At 46.8% G+C, this 25,594-nt stretch overlaps 1 protein-coding gene across 1 annotated transcript in view; it reads right to left on the reverse strand.

Annotated features, from left to right (window-relative positions):
* Nucleotides 1–25,594, reverse strand: part of CPLANE1 (ciliogenesis and planar polarity effector complex subunit 1) — a 2,360,818-nt gene that overhangs the window by 1,174,120 nt on the left and 1,161,104 nt on the right. The window contains exons 26-27 of the mRNA XM_086960545.1: nucleotides 3,237–4,179; nucleotides 1,610–1,773 (exon numbers count right to left, since the gene is read on the reverse strand). Of these exons, the coding sequence (XP_086816671.1) occupies nucleotides 1,610–1,773; nucleotides 3,237–4,179 (1,107 nt within the window). The remainder of the gene's footprint in view (nucleotides 1–1,609; nucleotides 1,774–3,236; nucleotides 4,180–25,594) is intronic.

Raw genomic sequence — 25,594 nt, forward strand, 5'->3', positions numbered from 1 at the left:
TTTACAAGTCACTGCCATTATAGCCTACGACATTATTTGAATACGGCTTGATTATTATACAGTGGGACTCCCATCTCGACGACGGGGAATGATTCAGGCATGTGAATCTATGAAAGATACCCCAATATTGGATAACCAAGGTGTCTGAATCGGAGATTAACATTTACTCCATTCAGGGGGGTAGCACAGCATCAAAGCCATCAAAGGCAAAGTGGTAGCCAAGAGCATTATCTCATGTTGGATTACCCATCATCAAAGTTTGCCTAAACCACTTCTCTTGCAACCTTGATGCATCAGCATCAAGGTTGACTTTGCAGGAGGTGTAGCGCTGAAGTAAACTCTGACAGAATGAAAGATGGCACCTTAGCTGGCTTCAACATCTTCTTAGGTGCTGGTCTGGAGCCTGCGGAGGCCCTGCATTAAAAGGCTCTGCATCTTCAAGCCAGCAGGAATGAGTACCCCCTTAGGGAATGGCCCAGAAGGTAGTGAGATATCTTCAAAATATCCAGCATAGTTAGCCAGAAGACCTCACCCAGGATTCTTGCCTGGCAATGAGGAAGAGACTGTTGTTAGGAACCATGCAGATACTCCATACAGTTTCGGGAGGGGAACCATTTCCATGAGGAAGAAGAAGACTTCTCCTTCCTACATTTTGGAAAGATCTCGCAGGAAAACATTCCCTGAAAAATGACTTACCTTTAGGTGGGTGGAGCAGTATGCTTGGGAGCTCTTTGGTATCTTCCTGAAGGTTTTAGCGGAAACCAACTTTGGCGCCACCGCCTCCTACTTTCCTGCTAAGATCTTCATCCTTTTTGGCTTTGACCGCATGCCTGGGACTGATGCATATTCTCCTGGACCAGCTCAAATCAGCCCCGCAAAAACCAAGTTGACCGCAACCCTTGCATATCTCGATCACACAGGGATCATGCCCCTTGGACGTTGTAGGAGCCTACATAATTGAAAGGCTGCTGAAGATCATATTGCTGAGAACTGTCCATACATACTTAACCCCTTGGTCAACAAAGGGCTACACGTTTTTCAACATCCAAGAAGGAGCTATAAACCAGTGGAGCTCAGAAGGACCATCATTAACAGATGGAACATGCTTGATTATGGTCTACAGACTGTCTGTGGAGAAGACATCTTTCAGCAAAAATGCCCACCGGCGAGTGAAATACAGAGCTCAGCTGACTGGGAGGACCTATGGGTCGAGTTGTCTCATGATATCTGTTCCAGGACATGAGGTCGTCCCAACCAGTTTCTCAGGAGTCATTACCATTTGCTGTTGTACATAGCCATTGGGGCCCTGGGGATTGTTCTGTTATTGTTATATTATATATTTTGATAAAGAATTGCATTGCATAGCTACCATCATTTAAAGTCACAGGAATGAAGGATGATGTGAAGACCTATTTTGGAATGGGATTAATCTATCTACATTTCATTTTATGTGCAACATACATTGGATAATTCAATGTTTATTAATGATTATGGTACAATGTACAAAATCTATTTTACCCTAAGCATTACCTCAAGTTGGTGTACCCCGAGCACAGATGTTGGACTGGACTGAAACATCACACCATAGCCTATCATTACAAAGACTTACTCAGAATCCCTTTCAGAAGTATCTTCATGAAGAATTTCTACCAGGGCATCTATTGGTGTTCCTGTTGACCCACGATAACCAGTGTCCACACTTGACTCCCTCTGTATGTTTTGTTGTTCCACAGGCTGAAGGACTGGAGCTATTGTATGTTCTGCATCTGGAATCTAAACATTATTCAATGTCATAATTTTATATATTAGGACAATAATGAATTGAAAAAGTAAAATATAGTATGATTAGGTTTAATATCATACATTTAGGAACAATTATAGCATGAGAAAATGTGGATACATTCAGAATGTTCAGAAAGGGTGTCCCTATAAGTTGGAAAATAAGTCAAGCAGGGTATCAAGTGTCATCACCCCAGTAAAGTCGGTGGAACTGGAGAGTTTTCCTGCCATTTCTAGTGCCACAAGGACAATGTCAGCCTCTAATGTGGTAAAATAGGACTATAGAAAAAAGAAAAACTACAACAACCAGAGCCAGACTCAGGGCTCCTAATTTATTTATTGGATAAGCGATGGTCTCTTGCTTTTCCTTTCCTCGTATAAACATTTTAAAGAAGTATACAGCACCAAAGAAAGAGTCCCGAAGGAATAGTATTTACTTGGAACCTCAGTGGTGTGAGTGGATAAATAGTGACAAGCATACTGTCATTATAGCCATCTTAGCTTGATATGCAGATAGCAAAACCACTGCCAATTTGTGTACTGTCGTTGGGCATTCCTTTTCAATTCTAACCTGATTGCTGTGAGTTAAAGACTGCAGCGAAGCCACACTAGGAGATATCATTCCTGAGCACTGACAAAACTTGAAGGTGTCAATCACTGATCACACTTCTGCATCGTGTAGATGTATGCGGCTACTTCTAGTAACAACACAGTGAAGAGGCACACTCCTGGCACCCACAGTGTGGTATGGAAAGGTCAAAGACATACATGGTTATCTGTAGGATAAACGTATCCAGCAGAAACATGCAAAAACTAAGAACAATGTCATCCTCTAATATGTCTACAGTTACATTTTATTCACATGATTTTGATCTTAGTTTCCAATTGGCCAAAAGACATTTTATAACATTTACATTTCCATCAGCAAAGTCTGCAGACATACAGTCCTCCTAACAGTGGCTCTCACAGCTACCACTCCCAATAACTCCAACCTCCCCCGAAGCACACCATGTAGCCTCTGAGCTTTTTTATATATTATATTTTCCTTTACTAATGTGAGTCCGTTGGTTTTAAGAATGCCTGCAAACATTTCGCTCTCTTACATGGTCACAAAATGTTTACTCTGAATAAAGTTCATAAAATAATCTGTGCATTTCATTTTGTGGTATAAGAGTTGATGCACTTCTCTTTTTTATGGCTTTTGATCGAATACATTTAAGATATTGAAGAATATATTAACATTCAATTTTAGTAACAGCAAAATATTTCTTCACTGTGAAGACAATATTTCTGGCCATAACAAAGCATGCGACGCAAAACATATTAACTGATAAACATTGCCAATCATATAAGAGCAAGCCAATAAAGAGCTGGAACTACACATAAAAACAAGATCTTTCAGAAGACCTCTCCTTTGTACAATTTGATCTACAGACTTTTTTTTTTTAACTGATTACCATGAAGTTGGTATTTTTGTCGCGGTCTCCAGCGCAGTGTCGCTCTTCCAAGAGCCAGAGAGCGGTAAGGATGGCAGCTGCGGATGTCTTGACCCGGATTCTCGTACTGTATTTACATACCGACTCTTCCTTGTTGGAGCCGCACAACAGCTGCTTGTCTGACCACCTGATCATCCATTCCAACAATCTTGAAATACTCCCAAATTTAGTTTTCAAGTCCGCCAGGAGTTCTTCTCTTGGCAATACAGATTCAAAGTGAATTCTTTTGAAAGAGTTCATGAATACAGGAGTTTCTGTGCTGTGATGAGGCTCCTTTAAGCAAGCTGATGAAACTTCTAGGTGGTCCTCTTGAAGAGCAGTTCGCAGATTTAACCCAAACAAACCTTTTTTTCCCATCTTTCCTTTATTATCTTCATAAAAATAGTTATTCCGAGAGGTCTTTGAGGCTGGTAGAAATATTAACGAGGTGGGATTAGATGGCAGACTATGGAAACCATTTCCCTTTTCGTCACATGGGGGCTCTGAGTTCTCTGGTTGTTCTCCAGTCTCTGGAGAGAAAGTGTAGCTGTAACCAGCTCGAAAAACACTGCAACGTTTAATGCTCCCGTGGCGGCGTTTCAGCGTTGTGTGGATATCAAAAAGCAGAGAGTTCAGCTCGAATTCACGGAGGTGTTCAGAAAAACTTGTTAAGAAAGGAATGCAGGGATCGGTGTAATTAACCAAATCTCTTTCTAGCAGGTAACTCAGAAAGAGATCTAGAAAAGCAATGTACTCATCATCATCTCGTTCGAACTCCCACGTGCCCACAGAAGGCAGCACAGTATGGCTGGATGTATTCTCTTTTGGTTCTTTCTTAGCAGTCTTGGTTTCGGCAGAAATATCTTTTTTCCTATATAAAGTGTCATTGTTGTAACGTACATCCTCCGTAACTGGCATTTCTATCCTGAAAGTAAAATAAAAGGCAAGTGTTTAGGTCTATTCACCCTCTTTTATTTGAGAAAAAAGACTTTGAAGGACATGAAAAATCAGCTGGGAATATCAGCACCATAGTTCTTTACTTTACGCAAGAGTAGTAAACAAATAATTGTGTGGTATTGATAGAGATGTATACAAACATGGTAATAAAAAAATCTTTAAGTAGAGCACAATTTCTCATGCATTCCCAACAGGTGGACGGAAGAAACTCCCTTATGCATGTATCGTGCTGGCGTCTAACTCTGACGCCAACTGCTCTATATCACTATGCCATTGTATGTTGATTGCTCTCAAGTATTTCAAGAACATTACTGCAACTTGGAGTCACACCTACATTTCCTGCCCAACAACCATCAGAAAGGGATGCATGAGAAGGCCACAACATTCCTCAGTAACAAAATACAGCATTAGTACCCTGGGAATTAGATTACAACTTTGCAAGGCAAGGACTTCTTCTGTGGAGATTGCTCCTCTAAATCAACCACCTCACTCAAAAAAAAATCAAAAAACAATCACATCTTTTCTGATACCTCTAGACATGCAATACATTCAGCAGAGCGATTCAGTTTGCATTGTGGCCATAAATGTTCTAAGGAACTTCTTTAGCCTGTACCTCCCCTCTTTAAACACAAGGGTGGCTCCAATATAAGGCAATTTAGGTAGTCATTGAAATGGCTACAAGTATATAAGGCCTTCTTGTAAAAAAAAAAAAAAAAAAAAAACATAGAAAAAAGAATACCACCGAAATCTCTGGTAATACATTGCCTTTAAATTAGTAATAGTTGATGTTTATTGAAATCATATACCCAATGTTTACCTCCAAACGTTATTTTGCCAACTACCCCTTCCTTTTCCATACTTTCACTCTGTTCTTTCTTATACAAAGGATTCGGTGACCCCCCCATCTTCCAATCAATAAGAATTCCAAGTATTACCAGTATTCAATAATATCTTGATAAATCCAGTTGTTCGATATTCTCAAGCATGTAAACCTAGATTTAGGTGAAAAGGGCCAACCCAATGCTTGTATTAGTGTTACTACCGATGTCCCTGCAGTAAACTCTATATTATGTTTATGAAATCACTTATTTTCTTAAAACATCTCAGACAGTTCATGCTATCAATCTTGAATAAACTTAGGTACATAAACTCGATAAGATGAAGTTCAGTCCTAAGGTTTAGTCAGTCACTTTTCTCTATAGGTCCTTAGCTTGTACAATTGTTCATCTCAACCGTCTTACAAAGAACTTCAGATGCATGACTTGCTTATTGATCTTGCTCAAACCAGAAACTTAGTTTCATGACGCTGCTGCTCAAGCAACACCAAACAGCTGCAACAACTCCAGAATTGCGCTGAAAGAGAATGAGCTATTATTACCATATCTCCAAATCATGCTTCTTTGCTTACACAGTCCAAAATGCTAATATCACAGGCTAGCAAATCGTCTTAACAATCAGTCACTTTCGGCCTGATTTAGCGACCTCCTGTGCCAGACTTCTACTTTTACTCTTCTGGACAACAGTTATTGCTCCTTATGTACTTAAACTGTCATATCTAATCCTTCTGTGGGATTTTAACATCTGGGAGGATATGATGGACATTCCTGAAGTGGCCAATGTATTAGAGGATTGTTTAATTGTTAATCTGACCTAATTGGTATTTGGCAGTATCCATGTTGTAGGGCAGACAACTGATCATATGAATATACACCTGATGCTGAGGTTATAATCAGTGCTTTTCATATCGTACCTAGGTCTGATCATTTCACTATTTAGTTCACTCTACTTTTGAACAGCATTTTCACCCCCAAGTTTTGTCTGGAACCAATGTAACTACAAATGAATCTAAGTTTATTGTAGAACCACCACTCCCTCTGAACTAACAAAAAAACTCCAATATTGAACCTAACCAGCTCCCTACCTGGATCACATTGTCTCTTCATAACATTGCTCCTCTTTAAATATATTTCAGGGAGAGGAAACGTCCTTCTGCAGCCTGGTTCAATAATAGCATTCAGGAACTGAAGCTCAACTGCAAGCAAGCAGAAAGTTCCTGGGGTACGGTCTAGTGGCCCTGTTGCCAAATCGTGGCATATTGAAGCTCATAGTATCTATAAAAAGGACATATGTCAAATTTCGTTTCTATTAGGATCCTGATAGCTGAAATCTTTTCAAAAGATCCGTTCAAATTGTCTCTGAAATTTTGAAGCCAACTAGCCTTAACTCTTCTATTCCTGTTTCTCATATTTTATGCGAAAATCTATCATTGTTTCATAGCAAAAAATTAACTCCAATGCTTTCTTCATGGAAGATCTATAAGGTGCTGAATCCTCTCAATTATAAACCACATATTTAAGACAGACTGAAGATTTTGTTTGTACTAATTTATTGTCCATTTCATTGGGCTCTCCTTTTAACTTGTGCCCTCCTAGGTTTTTAAGACTTGCTTCAGACATTGTTGATCTCTTATTTACGGAGATATGTAAGCATTCTCTTTCTAATGCCTCTGTCCCAGCTGATTGTAAAAGGGTGGTATCACTTTCACTGAAAAAGCATATAGCAGATCCAACAAATCATACAAACTATACACCTACCGCTTGGCCACCACTGATCCAAAAAATATTGAATAGAGTTGTCCATACTTGACTTTCAGGTTTCTGAAAAACGTTAGCAGGTTTTCATTACAGCCATTGTACGAATTCTGTTATGGTGTGGCAGTAGATGATATGAGCCTCACTTTGGATTAAGGTGCCCAGCGGCTTTTGTCCTATTGAACCTATCAGCCACATCTGATAGTCTCACACCACAAATGTATCTCTCTTTTAAGAGAGATAGGGATGAGAGACACTTCTTGCTATAGCACAAATCCTTCCTCAGAACAGGCTGTGTCCTTTCCTACTTATCGCTCTTTTTCATGGCATTTCATGTGGTATGCCACAGAGTTCATTCATCAGCCCAACTATTTTTAAAGTTGATTTATTTATTCTTGCAATCAGATCGCACAGTTTTGCTGTTTGGTGTATGATAACCAACTTATTTTGGGTAGTCCACCAAGAAGACACTATTTTAAGGAATATCTTTTTTCAAAATACCTTTTTGACATCCCTTCCTGGATGTCCAATGATCATCTTAAGGTAGGAAAGGAAAAGACAGAGCTTCTTGTGTTTGGAGGTCCTTCATTTATATTGTCTAACACCTATGGACCTTCTTCTATGGGTACTACTTTAGTTCATTAAGCCAGAACTTGTAACCTCTTGATCTGCACCAATCTGTTGTTTAAGCCTTATAGCTAAGCTGATCTTTATATGCTCTCCAGAGTTAAGAATTAAAAAATATATATCATGAATGACTTGTTCCTGCAGAAAAAACATCACACAAGCTTTAGTTCCTTATAGATTTGATTATAGAAGCACTGTCTACCTGGGTCTGCATAAGTGTCTGTTACAACTGATGCAGATAAACCAATCAATCAATCATTTGTAAAGCACAACACTGTCGCCACTAAGGGTATCAAAAAGCCAGGTCTTCGTTACTAGTAGTACCACTACCTTGGAAGCCATCCAGGAGACATGGCAAGGAGATATGGTAGATTTGGACGACGACGATTGGGCAGAGACCCTGCAGTCCCCTCGTGGAGCAGTGATATCCGGACCCCTGCGCCTCATCCAATTTAAATATTTTAATTGTGCCTTCTTTACGAGACACCAGCTGTGGCTCATAGGTCTCATAGAAACCCCCAAATGCCTATGATGTGAATTCAAAGATGGGACCTTTCTACACACTGTTTGGGATTGTAGGGCGCTAGCGCGATTTTGGGAGGGGGTAGAGGTTTGACTAGCCAAGGTCCTTGGATGGGATGTTCCGCTGTCCCCGAAGCTCATCCTGTTGCACAGTACCAAGGGGATTGGTGGCAATAGATGTGAGCGAGCTAGATCTGTTATTTCTCGATTCCACCTACGTCAAACAAGACAATGCCAGCCTGTGGAAGAATGCCAACCTGCATCTGTAGGGCATGTAGAAGAAAGGCATGGACTTCTGAGATTGCTGTGTTTCAGGCAAGGACTGCCCCCAAAACATCCCAATATTTGGCAGAGTTGAGCAGAGTACCAGGGGCTGATGCTCGACCCTATACACATTATTGACATGTACATAGATGAAGAAACGCAGTATAGAGGCCAGGACTCCCGAATGGGCCATACTGTTCAATGACATGTATCTGCTATACCATGTGAGTTATGGGGTGGGGAGGTCACAAGAGTCTCATGCGTATGTTTTTTTTCATTCCTCTTATTGCTACCTTTTATCAATCCCTGGGAGATCTGAAGGTTTACAGCCCTACTATTTCTCCGGCGATTAATTGTGTCCATGTCTGGCCCTCCGGGCCACTATTTGACAAAAAACTCAATAAAATCTGTTGTGAAAAAAAAGACAGGTCTTGAGTTTCTTTCTGAAGTCCGCTCCGGTAGGTGCTGTTCGGAGGTGGAGGGACAGGTCATTCCAGGTCTTGGCGACGATGTAAGGGAAGGACTGGCCCCCACTGCTGTGGATGCAGGAGGTGTGTACAAGGGTGAGTGAGGCAGAGTGCTGGTGTCTTGAGGGCAGCTGCAAGTTTAGTCGATGGCTGATGTAGGATGGTTCTTGGTCGTGAAGAGCATTGTAGGCCTGTGTGAGGATCTTGAACTGTCATCTTTTCTGGATGGCGAGCCAGTGGAGGTTTCTGAAGTGAGGAGTGATGTGGGTCCCTTTGGGGAGGTCCAGGTTGAGTGTGGCTGAAGTGTTCTGTATGGTATGGAGTCTTCTGAGGAGCTTGGTGGAGATTTTGGCATAGAGAGCGTTGCCGTAGACGAGGCGGCTAGTGACGAGGGTCTGAGAGATGATTTTTCTTGTGTTGATAGGGATCCATAGGAAGTTTCTGCAGAGCATTCCAAGTGTGTGGAAGCAGGAGGAGGCAAATGCACTGACTTATCTTTTCACCTTTTCAGCCTTATGGCTTTTGAGGATGAAGCAGAGGTTGCATGCATGGTCAGTCGGTGTGGGTCTGAGTTCTGCTGGCCTCCAGCTGTGGTCCCATGTGGAAGTGTTCTTCCGGAAAATCAGCACTTCCGTTTTGTCGGAGTTGAGTTTGAGGCAATTGTCTCTCAACCCTTTGGCTTCTTTGGTCATGGCAGTGCGGAAGTTGGTTTTGGCGTTGGAGGGCTCCTCGGTGAGCGAGAGGATTATCTCAGTTAAATCTGTGTAGGAGCGCATGTTGACTCCGTGGGATCTGATGACCTTTTGCAAGGGGGGTCATGTAGATGTTGAACAGGGTGGGGCTGAGGGATGATCCTTGTGATACGCTGCATACGATCTCCTTCTGTGGAGAGATGAAGGGAGGCTGACGGATACTCTGCGTCCTGCAGATCAATCAAAATCTGAGCTTTGGGCCTTCCAAACATGGAACACATTTTGGAAAACCGGCTAGTCTATATTGGCAGCTCATGCATAAATGCATTGTGTTTTAATGTATGTTCATATATTGTAAAGGTAGACAGGGGAAAGGTTTGAATTCCTCAGTTCTCATTTGATGCAGCATGTCCGATTACAATGAACAAGTTACTTACCTTTGGTAACTCATTATCTGGTAGAGACTCTTTCTAGCAGCAGATTCCTTAACATTGACTTTCACAGGCGTCAGGCTGAATCCAGAAACTTTAGCTGAGCAATTCCGCTTGTGCACGGCACAGGGTGGCTCCATTCGGCTCCGCGTGACATCGTCGATGTCGGTTATGACGTTGAAGCACCTATATATTGTGCTTGTTGCCGCGCTGCGAGCTGAGACCGCGCTGTTTGAATTAAAAAGCTGCGCGTTAGAAGCAATTTGATTAGAAATTGACTGTTCTTAAAATTATGTGTTTTTGAACTATTTTCGCCACCTCACTTACTTGTATTACCGAATCGCGATCCCCTGCTCACAGTCACCACTGCCCTTGCTCTCTACCCTCAGGCCTTAGCCAATCGGCCGTCCAGGGGCGGAGCTTGAAGGCAGGATTCTAGTTAAAACCCGGCCTTTCGCTACAAACCGGCAATTGTGCTTGTTGCCGCGCTGTGAGCTGACACCGTGCTGTTTGAATTAAAAATCTGCGCGTTAGAAGCAATTTGATTAGAAATTGACTGTTCTTAAAATTATGTGTTTTTAAACTATTTTGGCCACCTCACTTACTTGTATTACCGAATCGCGATCCCCTGCTCACAGTCACCACTCCCCTTGTTCTCTACCCTCAGGCCTTAGCCAATCGGCAGTCTAGGGGCAGAGCTTGAAGGCGGGATTCCAGTTAAAACCCGGCCTTTCGCTACAAACCGGCAATTGTGCTTGTTGTCGCGCTGCGAGCTGACATTGCGCTGTTTGAATTAAAAAGCTGCGCGTTAGAAGCTATTTGATTAGAAATTGACTGTTCTTAAAATTATGTGTTTTTAAACTATTTTCGCCACCTCACTTACTTGTATTACTGAATCGCGATCCCCTGCTCACAGTCACCACTCCCCTTGCTCTCTACCCTCAGGCCTTAGCCAATCGGTCGTCCAGGGGCGGAGCTTGAAGACGGTACACTAGGTCCAAATGCAGCCATTTGCACGGGAAAGCAGCGGACAGCCGCAGCGGGCGCACCGGCGGCGTGCCAAAGGCAAGCCCAAGGCAAGCCAAAGCCAAAGGGAAGCCCTGGGGCCAGCGGCGCAGGGCGACTGCTCTCCTACCCTGAAAACATCCTCAGAGAGCTACAATCCGCGCACTCGCCACTTCCCACTGCCTTAGCTGAGCGAATCAATTCTGCGGGCATCTCTCGCTGGGCGCTCAGCCCCCCTGATAGGCGCAAGTGTGAAGCCAGCCCTACAAAGAGCGAGACATCTCTCCGTGTTTTGTACCTCAACACAAGCTCTTTGGAAAAGCACCAATTAGACATATTTATCCTCCTCACCACTGAAAAACCCGATGCACTACTAATTACGGAGACTTGGCTTACTGCAGACTCCCACCCGCACATCCTGGCAGCCCTCCCCCAGATTATTAAATCCTCAATGCAAACCGCTCATCAGACCGTCCTGGGGGTGGGGTGGCAGCCATTATACAGAAACAATTTAAATTTATCACCACCGCTTCCCTTGATCTACCAGAGGTGGATAACTTGGTCATTAATCTAGAAACTGAGGCTGGCGCCCTCACGCTCATACTTATATATCGGCCCCCCCCAATCCATGCCCTCGTTCCCTTACACTTAAAGCACAGAAACTGAAGTTACGCCAGTTAGAACGGAACTGGAGACGCAACTACTCCGATACCAACGGAACGCTTTTTGTCGCAGCCCGCAAAGACTACAAAAGCGCGATATCCCTGGCCAAATCTACTCACGTCTCTGACACAATCCTTTCCGCCCATAATAAATCAAAAGAAATCTTCAAAATCATGAATGACCACACAACGGACGACAGAACCCTCCTGACTCAGGTTCCTACACTAGAGACATGTAACGCTCTTAATTCCTTCTTTATCGAAAAAATAGCCAACATCAAGAACTCCATCCCTCCCCTCACCCCTGCAAGGTCTGGGGACTCCTCTCCCCTAAACCATCTGTCCCTGACCCACTTCCCCGCCCTCAACCCTAGCACTCTGTCAGAGCTCTCGGCCCATATCAAGTCAGGCTCCCAAGATGATTGCTGCCCTACCTCAGTCTTCAGAGATGTCTGTCTCACTCTACCGGATGGTATCCTTCCCTTGCTGAATGCTTCCCTCAGCACTGGCACGGTTCCCAGCTCTTTCAAGGAGGCCATTCTAGTGCCATTGCTGAAGAAACCAGGAGCAGACCCTGCCAACCTCTCTAACTATCGTCCCATTTCCCTCCTGCCCTACCTGTCCAAGCTCCTTGAGGCCCACGTCACCCGCTGTCTCTCTAATTTCATCGAGAGCTCTTGCTACCTCGAACCCAATCAAGCTGGCTTTAGTCGAGCCCATTCCACCGAGGCCGATATCTTGGCAGTATTGGACGCCTTGAGGGGGAATGCAGACAGGGGGACTCCTCAGGCACTTGCGCTACTGGATCTGTCAGCTGCCTTCGACACGGTGGACCACAACATCCTCCTCCACCGTGTCGGACAGGCCGGCATCCGGGGCCCTGCCTTCGAGTGGATCAAGTCCTTCCTCTTGGGTAGAGCGCAAGCAGTCAGTCTGGGTCCCTTCAGGGAGACCAAGGCACCCACGATATGCGGAGTCGCCCAGGGCTCCTCCCTCTCTCCCTTATTATTTAATCTGTATCTGCGGCCATTGATCCACTCGCTAAAGAGGTGGGACATCACGGTTTTTAACTATGCCGACAATTTACCAATAATTTTCCCTCTCGCTTCGCCCGATGCTGCAAATTGCTTTCAAACAGTTATGCTCCACATACAGCAGTGGATGAATCACAGCCAACTAAAGCTAAACCCAGGAAAGACAGAGCTCATCCTGCCTGGAAATAGCTCTGCACACTGGGGCCCCCAGTTCTGGCCAAATGAGATGGGCCCTCCTCCTGCCCCAGCGAGCACAGTGAAGAGCCTCGGGGTGGTCATCGACGCGGAGCTCTCCCTCAAGGCTCAAGTGGGGGCTGTGATCTCATCTAGCATGTTCCAACTGCGCAAAATCCGCAAAATTGCCCACTTACTCACGCATGCGGCACTGGTACAGGTAGTGATCTCCCTGGTACTATCCCACCTCGATTTCTCCAATTCCCTCTATCATGGTCTACCTCAGATTCTGCTCCGCAGTCTCCAAATTGTACAAAACCAGGCTGCCAGATTAATCCATAAATCTACGAAATGGCAATCCGCAAAACCCCTGCTGTGCAAACTACATTGGTTACCTATCGAACAAAGAGCAGCCTTTAAGATTGGCTGTCTGACCTTCAAAGCCCTTCATTGCACCAGTCCTTACTTCCTCAAAACCCTTATCGCGCAGCACCGTCCGGTACGCAATCTCCGGTCGGCTCACCTCTACCTGCTAGTCACCCCTACCATAAAACTCAAAAAGTTGGGCGGCCACAGGTTTGCCCACCTGGCCCCTAAACTGTGGAACCCCCTCCCCCTGTCTGTCAAGACAAGCTGCTCTTTACTGAACTTCAGGAAGCTTTTAAAAACCTGGCTCTTTACTCAAACTAGTTAAGCCTGTCTCACTGCAACCTCTGCACCTTTCAGCGCCAGGAAACGTATGGTGTCAGTGCGCTTTATAAATGCCGCTTAACATAACATAACATAACATAACATAACATAACATAACATAACATATAGGGGCCAGCCAGGCACGCGGATACAGTACTTTTCGTTTTTACCATGCCAAAAGTGCAGAGCCACGAAGTAACTGACGTAGTCGTGTGGCTAACTAGGGCCCTGAAAGGGGAGTAACCCTAGCCCTACAATATTAGTCCGCACAGCAGAGAGGCATGGGTCGGGCTTAAGGAATATGCAGCTAGATAGATAATGCGTTACCAAAGGTAAGTAACTTGTTCATCTGATACAGACTTCTAGCTGCAGATTCCTTACCTTTAAATTAGATAGCCAAGCCATACTATCCTGGCAGTGGATGCAGACCAATACCTTAAACTAAAAAGTCCTGTAGGACCGAGCGGGCAAAAGTACCCATCTCTACAGACCTGCCCATCCAGGCAGTAGTGTTTTGCAAAGGTATGCAATGAAGCCCACGTTGCCGCCTGACAGATGTGTTGAACTGGGATACCCCGAACCAAGGCCATAGTCGCAGCCTTTCCACTGGTGGAACAGGCCCTTAATCCCTCAGGGGGCTGCCTCTTAGCCAGGATGTAGCAGATCTTGATGCAGAGAACAACACAGCAAGAGTTGGTCCTTTTCTGCACTGCCCTTCCCTTCTTCGCTCTCACGTGCCCCACAAAGAGTTGGTCATACACCATGACACCGACCTCCATCAATAGAATATTCGCTCGAGTTGACGCATAGTGCCCTTGCTGCGAATTGGTGGGAAGTGATACAAATGTTGTGGGCATGCAACAAGCTCACCGCCTACTGGGAATCCATCACAACACACTTAGCGCGCTGCACACACCGCACACTTAAATAGAACTGGGAGGTGTGCTTATTGGGGCGGTACCGGAGACAGAAGAAATATAAGGTGACAACCCGCTTTATAGATCTGGGGCTTATAGTGGAAAATCGCCTAATTACCAAGCGCTGGAAAAATCCTGACCGCCCCAATCAGTGAAAGCATGGTACCACTTCATGATCTGCTAGGCAAAGGCGGAAAGTGTGGCGCTTCGGAGAGAAGATGCCATTGGCATACGTAAGACGCCTTCAGCCGTGGCCTGGAACACAATACTCATGAGCACACGGAGACACAGAGCTCATCCCAATCAGCAAGGGAGATGCAAGAGCACGCGGAGGGGTCCCAACAGTAATTGGAGCTCCCCCCTTGCACCCCTCGGACATTAATCCAGGTGCAGAACATAGACAACACACATGCAGCAACCCCTGACATGTATCCAAGGTAAGAGGCATTGAATAGGACTTAAGATAATTAATCAACGGCGACGCACAATGTGGCAGGATCTATATATCGTACACAGCAGCAACACCACCAACCGCACCTAATATATCAGCGCAGTGAGATGCTCTCCCCCTTACCCCTCACCCGATCCTATTGTTCTCCCCCCTAAAGGCTAACATGTTATTACCAGAAAAGCGGGGTACACCCTAGAGATAGATTTGCAGACATAAACTTACGTTGCTATAATAGAGCACCCTGTTTATCTTCGGTTCAAGCTACGATAAGGGCAGTCCAAAGGGTTATCACAAGTGTAAAAAACTGTTTATGAGAGGCAAATATGCAATTTCCGTTGTTTGTAACTGCTGTAATACATAGATATTCGTAAAACCAATAAAGACATTTAAACAAAACAAAAAAGAGTTGGTCATCCACCCGGAACTCTTTTGTGCAATCAAGGTAGAACAATGCTCGTTTTGGGTCCAGCCAGTGGAGACGCCCCAGAAGCCTGTTTTGATGGTCAACAGCTGGAGAGAACAATTGTGTAAAGGCGCAAAGGGTGCGCACATCAAATAGGTGAGGACCAAATTATGGTCCCACTGTGGCATAACAAAGGATATAGGTGGAAACAGATGATTTTTGTGCATAGATTTTAGAAATCTATGCACAATGGGAGATTTGAGGAGAGAAGGCTGGTCTGACAGCCACAAAAAAAGCAGACAGAGCGGAAAGGTAACCTTTGAGAGTTCTCAAGGTGGAGCCCTGCTGGACAAGGTTCAAAATTAACAAAAGGACAGTAGAAAGAGAAGCAGAAAGAGGGTCAATAAACCTTTCTGTACGGTATAAAACAAATTTATGCCAACAGCAGGCAAATACCGTCTTAGCGGAGGGCCGCCTGGCCGTCAGAATAACATTACATACTTTGGAGGAGAAGGTCAAAAGCCATCAACTGCTGTCACTCAATCTCCTTGCATGGAGGCACAGAGTTGACAGGTACGAGTGGAGAACCCTCCCATGCTGCTGCAACAGAAGATCCTCCTGAAGGGGCAGCCGAATCCTAGGATCGATGCTCATTTTCAGAAGATCTTAATACCAGACTCTCCTTTCCCAGTCCGGAGCCACAAGAATGACTTGGGCCTGGTTGCTCTTGATTTTCAGAACCATGGGCAAGGGTGGTATGGGTGGAAAGGCGTACAGCAGGCCTGAGCTCTACTCGCGGTGAAAAGCGCCACCGAGCGATAGTCGCCCTGGAAACACGGAGTACTGCGGACACTGCACGTTCTCTTCGAAGACGAACAAATCTAACCAGGTTCTCCCCACTGATGTAAGAGACCTTGCCCCTCCTTCGACTGGAGACACCATTCATGATCCGCTAGGCATCGAAAGGCTGAGTTTGTCCCCCCTGGCATTCAGAGAGCCTGCCAGGTGTTGAACCACCAGGGCTATTCCCTGCTGTTCCAGTCCTCTCCAGAGATGCAGGGCCTCTCGACAAAGGGACAACAACCCCACATGGCGGTGGCGTTGCCTGTGAACACTTACAACAGTTTCTCCTTGAGAGAGGGAAGAAATGCCTTCAATGCTAAACAAATTGCCTGGCACTCCAACAAATTCATGTGTAGTCCCATCCCCACAAGAGACCAGTGTCCCCTGATCTCCACCTCTCCTAGATGGCTGCCCCATCCCAGAAGTGACATCTGTCAAAACTGTGAGATCTGATTGAGGAAGGGAGAAGGGTCTGCCACTGACCGAATCGCGGTTCGTCAAACACCACGGCAGATCTCACGTTGTTCTTTCCGAGATCTGGACCAAGTCAGTGAGATTCCTTTGATGCTGAGTCCACCAGAACTTCAGGTCCCAATTCCGAGCTTGCATACGCCACCTAGCATGTTTTACCAACAGGATGCAGGAGGCCATGAGGCTCAACAGCCGCAGAGTCAGTCTTACCCAAATCCAGGAAGAGGCTTGAAACATCAGAATCATAACCTGAATATCCTGGACTCGCCAGCTCAGGAGGATAAGGCGGAAACTGCCACTATGTCCAGAACACCTCCAATGAAGGGAGCGTCTGAGAAGGAGTCAGGTGTGATTTCAGCACGTTTATAGAGAACCCCCATTGGTCCGCCGTAGTCTGAAGGCGGGAGACTACTGTCTGGGGCGAGGACGCCTTCAACGGCAAGGCGTCGAGGTAGGGGAAGACTGACTCTCCTAACCTGGCCAGATTAGCTGTGACTCACCACTGGTAAGGCCGACGGGGAGCACGGTAAACTTAAAAGTGCTCATGGCTTACCTTGAACTGCAGGCAACATCTGTGGCCCTACAGGATCGGAATGTGAAAATAAGTGTCCTTCAGGTCTAACGCTACAATCCAGTCTTCTAGGTCGAGGGCGGACATGACATGAGACAGAGTGAGCATCTTGAACTTCTCCTTCTTGAAGAGGAGACTGACAGTCAGAAGATCTAAAATGGGCAGCAGCCTTTTGTTCTTCTTCGGAATCAGAAAGTAGCAGGAATAACAACCACTGTCTACTTCTGAAACGGGGACCCTTTCTATAGCTCCCTTGGCCAAGAGAGCTGTAACTTCCTCTTGGAGTAAACTTTAAATGATCCTCCGTCAACAGTTCCTGATATGGCAGAATGAGAGGAGAAAAGAGAGGAAAGGCAGAGAATAGCCCTCCCTGGACGATCTGCAAGACCCACTTATCCCATGTTAGGAATCTCCAGTGGGGGAGGTGGCGCATTCCCCAACCAACTGGAGTAGTGTGGTCCTGCAGAGTCAGCCTAGGAGTGCTTGGAGGCTGCGGTTGCCGGGGGCAGTGTGGCTGATGACTTCTGGCCTCCATTCCTTGATTGGAATGCACAGTGTCAATGTCCTCGCCAGGCTTGGTTGGGAAGCCTGTGCAGGACGGTGGGTAGGATAAGGCTGACACTGCTGGAACCCCTTCCCTTTCGCATGAAAGGGGCCGAAAGGAAGGCTGGCCACGAGGAGTGGAGGAGAGGCCCAAGGATCTGGCCATAGCTAGAGATTCCTTGAGCCTCACCAGGGCAGAGTCTGCTTTTTCCCCAAAAGACGGGTTTCATCAAAGGCCATGTCCATCAAATTAGCCTGGACATTGCCAGAGAAACCAGATGTTCTAAGCCAGGTGTGGCGTCTTAAGGCCACAGTCATTGAAATCGACCTGCCAAGTGAATCCGTTGTGTCAAGGCCAAACCGTATGGTGAGATTTGCACCATGTCTCCCATCCTTGACAGCTAAAGAGAGCACAGCCCCAGGCCTCCTCCTGGACTTGTGGCAGCACTTGCACAACGTCTCCCAAAGGGAACTGGAGAAACAGACCAATAAGCATGCAGCATTTACCGATCGCAATGCCAGGCTGGAGGAAGAGAACAACTTCTTCCCAAATGAGTCCAGCCTCTTGAATTCCCTATATGAAGGGGCAGAAGGGAATGCACCCTGGGATGTAGAGGCCTGCACCACTAAACTTTCTGAGTGGGGTGTTGTAGGAAAGTAGGATCTGCTTATATGGTCACCCCACTTGTTACTGGTGTCATTATGTTTACTGACTAGTCTGAATGGGATCCTGCTAATCAGGACCCCAGTCTCTGTGCTTCTTTCCTAAATTGGACATGGTGAGTACTTAGGCTAATGGTGTACCCTTGTAAGTCCCTAGTATATGGTACTAAAAGGTACCCAGGGCGTAGGGAAATCGGGGGTCTCCCATGAGGTGCAGCATGTATTATGCCACCCATGACACACCACTCAAATTGTGACTACAGGCCTGCCATTGCAGCCTCTGTAAGCACCACTTACGACAGATATAGGTTTCCCTATAACTGAGGTCACTACACTTAAAACCTATAAGTCACCCCTAAGGCTGTCCTTTCAATCCTGAATATTTACAACAAGGGGTGGTGAAGGACAGAGTCTCTGAATTAAGCAGAAAGCTCTCACCCAGTCAAGAGATCAGGGCTAGATCCAACACCGTTTTTTAGCTCACTGCACCATCCCAGTTTCAGAACCTGGCTGTATGCAAATTAGTCTGTTCCTGTCCCAGTGCATGATGGGAACAGGGCAAACCAAACTACAAAAGCCAATTCTTACACTGGGAAGGAAACAAGCTCCCGGGGACCGATTTCTGGCATTACAGCCGTCTTCGGCCCGGTTTGCTTGAATCCTGATGGTGCAATGAGCAAGGGTCTCACATCTGAGAATACCCTTCCACGCTTAGGGTGGACAAAAATATTTACAACAAGGGGTGGTGAAGGACAGAGTCTCTGAATTAAGCAGAAAGCTCTCACCCAGTCAAGAGATCAGGGCTAGATCCAACACCGTTTTTTAGCTCACTGCACCATCCCAGTTTCAGAACCTGGCTGTATGCAAATTAGTCTGTTCCTGTCCCAGTGCATGATGGGAACAGGGCAAACCAAACTACAAAAGCCAATTCTTACACTGGGAAGGAAACAAGCTCCCGGGGACCGGTTTCTGGCATTACAGCCGTCTTCGGCCCGGTTTGCTTGAATCCTGATGGTGCAATGAGCAAGGGTCGCACATCTGAGAATACCCTTCCACGCTTAGGGTGGACAAAAATATTTACAACAAGGGGTGGTGAAGGACAGAGTCTCTGAATTAAGCAGAAAGCTCTCACCCAGTCAAGAGATCAGGGCTAGATCCAACACCGTTTTTTAGCTCACTGCACCATCCCAGTTTCAGAACCTGGCTGTATGCAAATTAGTCTGTTCCTGTCCCAGTGCATGATGCACTGGGCCAGGGACAGACTGATTTGCATATAGCCAGGTTCTGAGCTGGGATGGGGCAGTGAGACAAATAACGGTGATGGATCAAGCCCTGATCTTTGGACTGGGTAAGAGTGGTCTGCTCAATTCAGACACTCTGTTCATCACCACCCCCTTTTGTAAATCGATTTTGGCCACTATAGGTGTGGCAGGGTATACTCAGACATGAGTCCCTTTCTCACTGCTCCATTTAGGATTCAAGCAAGCCGTGCCGAAGACGGCTGAAATGCCAGAAACCGGTCCCCGGTAGCTTGTCTCCTTTCTGGTAAAGAATTGGCTTGGTAGTTTAGTCTGCCCTGTTCCCATGATGCACTGGGCAAGGGACAGACTGATTTGCATATAGCCAGGTTCTGAGCTGGGATGGGGCAGTGAGATAAATAACGGTGATGGATCAAGCCCTGATCTTTGGACTGGGTAAGAGTGGTCTGCTCAATTCAGACACTCTGTTCATCACCACCCCCTTTTGTAAATCGATTTTGGCCACTATAGGTGTGGCAGGGTATACTCAGACATGAGTCCCTTTCTCACTGCTCCATTTAGGATTCAAGCAAGCCGGGCCGAAGACGGCTGAAATGCCAGAAACCGGTCCCCGGTAGCTTGTCTCCTTTCTGGTAAAGAATTGGCTTGGTAGTTTAGTCTGCCCTGTTCCCATGATGCACTGGGCCAGGGACAGACTGATTTGCATATAGCCAGGTTCTGAGCTGGGATGGGGCAGTGAGATAAATAACGGTGATGGATCAAGCCCTGATCTTTGGACTGGGTAAGAGTGGTCTGCTCAATTCAGACACTCTGTTCATCACCACCCCCTTTTGTAAATCTTTCAATCCTGAAGGCAGAGTACTGGGTCCTAAGTGTGATGGTGCCCCTGAATGAGCAGGGCACTCCTACAACCTTCGGAGTCCCTTCTCCCGGGTTGTAAGTGCATCAGCAGTTACGATATATAGAGTGGCCATCTGTCATTACACAATGACCATCTCTAAACTAGCGGTAACGAACCCCGTCATGTTTGGTATAAAACATGTAACAGGTGTGGGAGGTATGATAACATGCACTGTAAAGCTTCTCCGGGAGGCCCTCAGTGCTCCAAGTACTTGTCTTCCAGAACCAGACAGAAAGCTAGGGCACGTTTCTGCCCTCCTGCTGCTGAGCCAAGCTCGAGGAGGGGAAGACAGACAATAGGTATCCTGTCACAAGGAGGTGTGACCACCTCCAAAACAGGATTTAGTGTATTGGAACAAGGTGAAGGCACTTGCCAGCGCTATTGATACTGCTTGAAGGGCACATTTGTTGCTCTCCTTGCATACTCCAGTTCAAACCAGTTCAGGGAGCTGTTGGCTCCCACTCTGGCACAAAACTGGACAAAGGCCTGGGAGTATCCTCCCCACTGTCCAGCCCCTCCTTCGGGAGGGACCCCTGAATCGTTCCAACGCTTTCCTAAGGGTACCTAAGGGCTTACCTTTGAGCGAGTTCATAGATTGGTCGTGGGACAAGTTTCAGGTCACATACCACTTCAACTTCGACCATCTGGACAGTTTGGACTTCGCTGGACTACGCTTTGGGAACCGAGACTGCACTGCGGAAGATTCCTGCTGCTCCTGGTCTCGTCGTCCTGCTGGTCTTCTTCAAAGTCAGTGTCGCTGCTCTATACAGGCTCCTCACAGGGCCTGTGGACATCCGAGACACCTGAAGGACTCTCCCTGGGAGTGAAGGAGTCACTCATCTGCAGGCACCGCAACATAACTGATCGGTTTGCTGATCCTAGGCTCTTACGGCTTCAGACAGGCTCAGTAACACAGGCGGCGGTTCTACAACTTCCTCTAGTCTGTGGCCAATATCCCTCATCAGCACAGCTGGAACCGAGCCCATGTGCACCGCGTCGGCTGGCTGTTGCTAAGGCTGGGTGACTCTAGTCTCCAGAGATCCTTTCAAGGGACTTATTTGATTACAGTGGACTCCTCTGCTTACTCAGGGCCTGCTCTGACTTACCTAGGCGTGGGGAGTCACTTGGACCTTGCTGGTCCGGACACTGCACCTTCTTCGATTTCTAAGCCTGTAGCTTCTGCCAAGGTTTGTTGGTGCCTCTGCTGGACACTGACACCCTGGCTCTCAATATCCGACGTGGGACAGCTCGTGAACCGCTCATTGTCTTCAACAGCGTCGCCTGATCCGCACTGCTTCCACTTCAATGGAACAGTTAACCATATTGCATCTATCGACATCGGTGGGCATTCGTCTTTCGTGCCTCCTAGTCACTCCTGAGTGGCAGAGACTCTGTCCCCTCTGCTTACAGGTTCTTCTACTCCTGAATCCACCTTTGGGTTCCACCGCACTCCTTCATCTTCTTGTCCAGAGGAATCTGTCCTGAAGTCCTCCATTGTTGTCTACGATGGCGTCGGTGAAGAGGGGTTGGTGGCTTGTAGACGAGGGTGCCACAGAAGAAGGCATTGTGGTCTACGGTGGTTTCTCACGTCACTTGACACTTTTGCATCCGGCTTCCCTGGTGTATATATCCTGGTTCCGGGGGTATCCACGGGTGAAGTGACTTGCCAACCTTCCATCTTCATTTGGGTCCTCTGAGAAGGGTCCTTTTCATTTAAAATTGCAACCGCAACTAACCCCTTAACTTGTTTTGATCATGCAGTCGTGTTCACACTCTGTACACACCCTCCCTGGGGTTCCTGGGTACCTTGGGTGGTTCCTTAGGTTCCAACACTTCTATGTCTTCTGGGTGCAGTCTCGACTTGAGTCATGGTTCGCTTACCAATATCTTAGTACATGGTTTGGTCTCTCCCTGAGGACCACTGTGTATTTCTGCTACTTATGTGTTCTATTTCCTAAGTACTCTGTGTATTGTGTTTATACCTCCAGGTAAGAGATAGTACAATTGTATTAGTGAGTGTTTGTAATAAAATATCTATTTTTATAACTACACTGTGGGATTCTTTTTCACTTAACCTATACCATAAGATAACATACTGGTAAAACAAGCTGCATTACACTCCTTCTGGACTAAGCTTGAAGGCTGCTCTTCACAGCTACCACTTAGAGAGGTTTCTAAGGTTGTCTAACACCACTAAAATTACCATAAGGGTTGTCTAGATAGGATTAGGGCAAGGTGCCCACTTAAGAGTGCATCATATACTAAGCCAGTCTCCCACATTCACTAACACAATTATAGTATCTCCTGCCCAGAGATAAAAACACAATTACCACAATACTTAGGAAAAAGATCATGTAAGTGGCACAAATACACAGTGGTCTCCAGAGGGAGACCAAACCACATGCTAAATTTGTGGAATAAGAACCACAACTCAAGTCAAGAATGGACCCAGAAGACGTAGAAGTGTTGGGGACCCAAGGAACTACCTGAGGTAAAGTACCCAGGAACGCCACAGAGGCCTTGCGCAGAACGTAAACATGACCGCGTGATCAACAAAAGTCAATGGGTACGCTGCAGTTGCAGTTTTAGAGGGAAAGAACCCTTCCCAGCGGACCCTAAAGAAACCCAGTGAAAGATGGAAGGTTGGAGAGCCACCCCACCCGTGGATACCCCCAGAACTAGGATATCTACACCAGGGAAGCCGGGTGCATCGGTGTCAAGTGAGGTTGGAAACCACCATAGACCACAATGCATCCCTCCGTGGCACCCTCGTCTACAGGCCTTCCAAATCCCCTTCACAGACGCCATCGTAGATCTCATTGTACCCCAGGCTCTGGTATCCACAGACTACATCCTACTCTGAGACCTCAACCTCCACATGGAAAACCCCAGTGACCAGAACACCGCCTCCCTTCTGGAGAACCTCAACAACATCGGACTTAAGCCGCTAGTCAACGCATCGACCCACGTTGCCCGACACACGATCAACCCACTCTTCTCCACCAGCGGGAACATCAGCTACAGCCACATCACTGAACTCTCCTGGACCAACAATGACTGTGTGCATCTCGCCTTCGCCACGCCCACTGTACACCACCATCATCATTGTCCCCCCCATCGTAGCTGGATCAAGGCCACCGAAGAACTTCTCGTCAACTCCCTCAGCACAACCAACGGAAGCTACCACCACAGCAAGCTACCTGCACCGATAGATCTCCAACTGACAGACATTCTGGCACCTCGCAAGAAAAGACCAGGCAAACAAAACACTCCAAGAAGGTCAGCTGGTTCACTCCGCCCTCCACGAATTCAGATGCTCCTGCAGGCGACTCGAGAAGAGATGGAGGAACAAAACCCCGGAAACTCATGCACCCTTCAAATCCGCCATCAACGCACATCACCTCCTCCTGAAAAACCACAAAGAAAATGCCATTCCAAGACAGAATCAACTAACACACACACAACAGCAAGGAACTATTCACCATCGTCAAGGAGAGGGAGAGGTTGTGGCCTAACAGATAGGGAGGTTGAGCTAAAATCTGGGGAAACGGGTTTGAGTCTCAACATCCTGTGTATCTGGGCAAATCACTTAATCTCCCCGTGCCTAACAAAAAAATGAATGTGTCCTTGTGTAACGCAACTGGTACTCATGTAAAGCACTCTGATACTGGATCAAGTTTTAGCTAAATAAAACTGGTAAAAAAAAAAAGGAGTTTGCCAGGCTCAATAGCAAGACCACTGACATTCCCCCCTCTAAAGACCTCTGCAACAAACTCAGCACTTTCTTCCACCACAAGATCAGGAAGATCTTTCTTAGACAGCTTCGACACCCTAGACCTGGCCACTAAGCCCGCCACCATTGCAAACAACCAAGCCGCACCCAAACAGACCATGCTCTGCTGAACCCAGCTCTCAACAGAGGACACGCTCAAGACCATGAAGAGCATCCATTCAGAAGCCCTGCCAGATCCTTGCCCATACCACATCTTCCACGGAGCAGCTTCCTCGATCGCCCCTTAGCTTCGTCACACCATCAACTGCACCATCGAAACCACCACCTTTGCCGAAGACTGGAAACACACCCAGATAAACTCCTTGCTGAAGAACCTGTCCTCGGACCAGAAGTTCAAACACTTCTCCCTCCTCCCCTTTCCAGCCAAGGTAATTGAGAACTTTCAACTGTCCGAGTTCATCGAAGTGAACCACGTCCTGGACACCTCCCAATCTCGCTTCCGAAGCAACCACAACGTGGAGACCGTACTCTTCACCACCACTGACGACATATTCTCCCTCCTCGACAGGGGCGAGAGCGCAGCCCTCTTCCTACTATACCTCTCGGGTGCCTTCAACACGGTCTCCCACTGCACCCTAATCACGAGACTCCATGATGCCAGCGTCTGCGACAAGGCTCTGGACTGGATCCACTCCTTCCTCACCGGCCGGACCCAGCAAGTCCGACTACCACTGTTCCTCTAAGAACCCTCAGAGATCAGCTGTGGAGTGCCCCAGGGCCCGTCACAGAGGCCCACCTTCTTCAACGTCTACATGCTCCCCTTGCAGCCATCGTCAGAAGCCACTGACTCAACATCGTCTTAGAAGCCAACAACACCCAGCTGATCCTCTTCCTCACCAATGAACCCAAAACCTTCAGAACCAACTTCCACAGTGCAATGAAGGATGTTGCTACCTGGATGAAAGACGGTTCCCTCAAGCTCAACTCGGACAAGACCGAAGTACTCATACTGGAGCCACCCCTTCAACTTGGGACAACTTATTGTGGCCAGCCACTCTGGGACCTCCCCCCACCCCAACAGACCACACATGCAACCTCTGCATCAAAACTGGACTCATTGCTCACCAAAAACCGCCAAATCAATGCAGTTTCCTCACCCTGCTTCTACATGCTCTGCCTGCTTCGAAAAACTTTCAGATGGATCCCCACAGAATCCAGAAAGACGGACACCCACGCACTCATCACCAGCAGACTCAACTACGGCAATGCACTCTACACAGGCGTCACCCAGAAACAGCTCAAGAAACTACTGAACGTCCAAAACGCAACAGCCAAACTGGTACTTGATATTCCCTGCCGCGACCACATCATGCAGCACCTCCGACAACTCCACTGGCTCCCAGTCAACAAGAGCCTCAATTTCAAGCTCCTCACTCACACCTACAAAGCTCTATATGACGACGGACGAG

Source organism: Lissotriton vulgaris, chromosome 3_1 (assembly GCF_964263255.1).
Source record: "Lissotriton vulgaris chromosome 3_1, aLisVul1.2, whole genome shotgun sequence".
In the NCBI taxonomy this organism is placed as follows: Eukaryota; Metazoa; Chordata; class Amphibia; order Caudata; family Salamandridae; genus Lissotriton; species Lissotriton vulgaris.